Raw genomic sequence first — 4,074 nt, forward strand, 5'->3', positions numbered from 1 at the left:
GCTAACTCACAAACTAAAAGATCATGACCTGAGCAGAAGTAGGACACTTGACCGACAGAACCACATAGGCACCCTGATAACACATTATTTTAGAAAAAAAAAAAAACAAACTGTTGAGACTCTGATTTGGACACCAAACATCTAACCAGACAACAGAATTCTAGGACAGCATTTCTTAACCTTCCTTTTTGTGTGTGGGGAGCAGGGGAGTACTGGATCTAACCAAGGGTCTGTTGATTCTTTGCTCACATAGACAAACAATAATGGTAACATTTGTTCAGGTGGTTCTTGGACTTTTGCATGTCCAGACTGGGGGGTTCCTGACCTAAAACTGCTCCTACTGGCCAGGAATCCGACAGATGATTTAGAGTTGAGTGAAAAGAACCTCAGTCTTGAAATGTGGAGGTCTTGCCCTGATATAGCTGTGCAGTATATGGACCAGAGCACTTTACTACCCATTATTAGACTCAGTGGCTCAAGCTCTGAGCTTTAGTAGATGGTTCCTGAAATCACCTTCCAGCTCCAAGTTTCTAGGCACCAAGATGAAATCAGTTTCAGTTTTTTTTTTAATTTTTGGTACTTTTTGTCACAGTAGAAAGGCAAGTAGACTGGAAATCTCTCAGCTACTGAGAAAGAGGGACATGGAGGGTGAGGCTAAGGTATTTATCCTCCTCTAGTACAGGGATAAGTGAAGTGCTGCTAGAACCCATCTCACCTTGACCGACAAGACTTTTTACAGAGATAATGGAGAAAGAAATGATTGACTCCTAATATCCACATTCCATTTGCAAATCTGCTTTTGGAAGAATGATTCTGAATCCCCACTTCTCACACACACACACTTTTGCATTTATCTGGCCCTCTTAAAATGTTTGAATATGGTGAGAGAGCTGTCTGGGTACATTCTGCAGCTGTGCATGATGGAGCATTTGTCTCCTCCAAGGCTGAGTGTTTGAGTGTGTGTGTGATTTAGTGTATACATGGGCATGTGTATGAGTGAAATCATGGAATGTGTATGTGAGCAGCAGTGACTGAATATAAAAGGTGGTATAGATAGTGTGGCAAGTGTAAAATCATGTGGGCCTGTGGGTGTGCAGGATTATTATTATTTTTTTTTTTTTTAAGTAAGCCACTTTGGATTGTGTAGCCTCCTCTTACTTCTGTGATTGATTTCACGAGGGTAATGGTGCGTAAAAGCGCTGGTGAGATCTGGGGGCGCCTCCTAGTCTGACGTCAGAGAGAGAGTTTAAAAGGGGGGGAGCCGGTGGAGAGAACACAAGCCGCTTTAGGAGTCGCGGGTTTCAGAGCCATCGCTGCTGCCTGCGGATCCGCTCCTAGAGTTTGACCAACCGTCTGGCTCGGCTTCCCCAGCGCCGCTGAGATGCTGTCCTGCCGCCTCCAGTGCGCGCTGGCCGCGCTGTCCATCGTCCTGGCTCTGGGCGGTGTCACCGGCGCGCCCTCCGATCCTCGACTCCGTCAGTTTCTGCAGAAGTCCCTGGCTGCTGCCGCGGGGAAGCAGGTAAGGAGACTTCCTCGACGTCTTTTTTTCCCCCTCTTCTGAATCCCCCAGTCTTTTCTCAGGCTTTGCCTTTCCCCCCTGGGGTAGATTTAAGAGGTGGCCCTGCAGAGTGTCGGTGCTTTTCTGGGTCCCTCCGCTCCCAAATCTCTCAGGAAAACTTTCGAAGTCCAGAATCTCCTCTTACCTCTTTTTTCCCCTCTGATCAGCGCAGTTGGCCACAGTTCAGGTAAGTTCTTTGGCATTAAAGAAAATTTCAAGACCTGGGTAGCTGAGCGCTAGAGGAAGAGGCATCCCCCAGTGTTAAACATGGAGGTGCTGGCCCAGGTGCTGAAAGCGCGGACCTCTGAAGCTACTACCTTCCTCAGCAGTGCCTCCTTCCCATGCTCCTAAAGGGCAGTCTACAGACAGAACACAGTATGTTTAAGATTCTGAAAGGTCTCCTTCCCCACAGTTAACTTAACAAAAACGGTAAGAACAATTCCAGTTTGTAGCTCCTGAGCTGGAAATTGAAATTGAATTAAACAAACTGTTGGCACATGTTTTATCTTTGCAAAACTGTATTAACAATCTACCATTTCTGTGTGTGTGTGTGTGTGTGTGTGTGTGTGTGTGTGTGTGTGTTAAGGCTATAAAGGCAGAAAACTTGCAGAAACATTTGAGCTTTTCAAGCCTGTCTATGTAACTTGATGATTATAACATCTACCCTTATTTTTACATCCTTAGCTGATTTTAAGTGTGACAAAAGTGCACAGCTGTGAACATTGGGTTTTGGGTGTAGCTGAATCTGCTTTCCAAATTAGGGTTTTTTCCATTTCTTTTTCTCCATCGCCATCATCTTAATCCCTTATCTCTCCCTCTCTCTCTCTCTTTCTCTCTCTGTCTCTTACCCTATACAGGAACTGGCCAAGTACTTCTTGGCGGAGCTGCTGTCTGAACCCAACCAGACAGAGAACGATGCCCTGGAACCCGAAGACTTGTCCCAGGCGGCTGAGCAGGATGAAATGAGGCTGGAACTGCAGAGATCCACTAACTCAAACCCTGCCATGGCACCCCGAGAACGCAAAGCTGGCTGCAAGAATTTCTTCTGGAAGACTTTCACTTCCTGTTAGCTTTATTAATTATTGTTGTCCATATAAGACCTGGTTCCTTTCCTCCAAATCTCATCCCTCTTCCCTAACTCCCCAATCCTCAGCAAGACCCTTGCATTAGAAATTGGAGACTGTAAATACAAAATAAAATTATGATGACATTATGAAACACAAGAATTTGTTTCTCATTGTGTATCTTTCTGCTCAAAAATATGTGATTAGCAGTTGTGATTTCGGTCAAGTTACTTGAGGTATGCATGCCAAATCTCACAGACATATGATTTAAAATTTCCTGTGGTAATAAAGATTCTGTCCTAAATGGAAACTCTCATAGTTTGGGTCATTTCAAACAGAAATAATTTCAGATAACTCTATGAATGCTAACTTTAATCCAGTGGACGTTACTGGGAAAGGCTGCCACAAATATCAATTACACATTACATACACTTAAAATTGTATATTGATATGAGTATTTATGGGTAAGCAGACTGGAGTGTCCAACTATCCACCAGGCTAATCTGTAAAATATATGAAAAGTGGAAAGGAAATATCATTTGGGAGTGGAAGGAAAGAAGCTGGCTTAAAAGCTAAAATGAAATTCTGAGCCTTTAAAATGTGTTTCTTGTTTGTGGACATTTATCTACAGAACTACTTTTGCTTTTCTATCTTCTTTGACAACCCTCTCTGTAACTGAATGTGGCCAAAAGAGTGCCTATGTTTTAAAAGCAAGCTCCTAATTTTTTGTTTCTCAGGGGAAAAATATTACTTGTACCATAAGTTTCCAGGGGAGAGTAGTATGGGTTGCAAATAACATATGTCGGTTCGCCTCAGTGAATACTATCCAAATGAAGGTATCAGAGCACGATTTCGTAATTGCAGAATAAATGAAGGAGAGATCTCAAGCCTTCTTTTGATTTGATTACAGCAAGAACCAGATAAAAATGCAAACTATAATAAAAACACTCAATACATGTTACTATTATTATTAGTATTATAATACATACTAAATAGTACCATTCAAGATAGAGATAAGAACGTTGCTGATGTAACTCAGAGAGTCTAAATATATGCCCCGTTGGGGATGTATGTTCCAACTATCACCGACATTTTTGAAGAGCTGCTAGAACAATAAACCCAATATAAGTACAAAAACTCAGTGCAAATCCCCACAGTGTGAGCTTACTGCAAGCAGTATATAAAACATCTAACAGGAACTTCATCTTTTATAGAAAATATTTGCGTTAGATAATATACCTTTTAATCTGAACGTGGCTGAGTAGAATTTAATTCCTGAACAGCTGATCAAACAAGAGAAAATCCAAGCCACTTTACCCATCTCTGTGAAAACAGAAGATCCTTCGAGGTTCTGGTGCACCTTTTATTTACAAGACATTTATGAGGGAATTAATGTGTGTCCACTTAGGGGATCTGTCAGTGTTAAATGCCTTGTGGACATCTGGTAACCAG

At 42.3% G+C, this 4,074-nt stretch overlaps 1 protein-coding gene across 1 annotated transcript; it reads left to right on the top strand.

Moving 5' to 3' along the window:
* The first annotated feature begins 1,276 nt into the window (after positions 1-1,276).
* On the top strand, positions 1,277-2,781 carry SST (somatostatin). Its single transcript, XM_003991805.5, has 2 exons — positions 1,277-1,519; positions 2,416-2,781. The coding sequence occupies exons 1-2, from the start codon at positions 1,382-1,384 to the stop codon at positions 2,626-2,628; spliced, it is 351 nt and encodes a 116-aa protein (XP_003991854.1). The 5' UTR covers positions 1,277-1,381; the 3' UTR covers positions 2,629-2,781.
* The last annotated feature ends 1,293 nt before the right edge of the window (positions 2,782-4,074 follow it).

Source organism: Felis catus, chromosome C2 (genome assembly GCF_018350175.1).
Source record: "Felis catus isolate Fca126 chromosome C2, F.catus_Fca126_mat1.0, whole genome shotgun sequence".
Lineage (NCBI taxonomy): Eukaryota > Metazoa > Chordata > Mammalia > Carnivora > Felidae > Felis > Felis catus.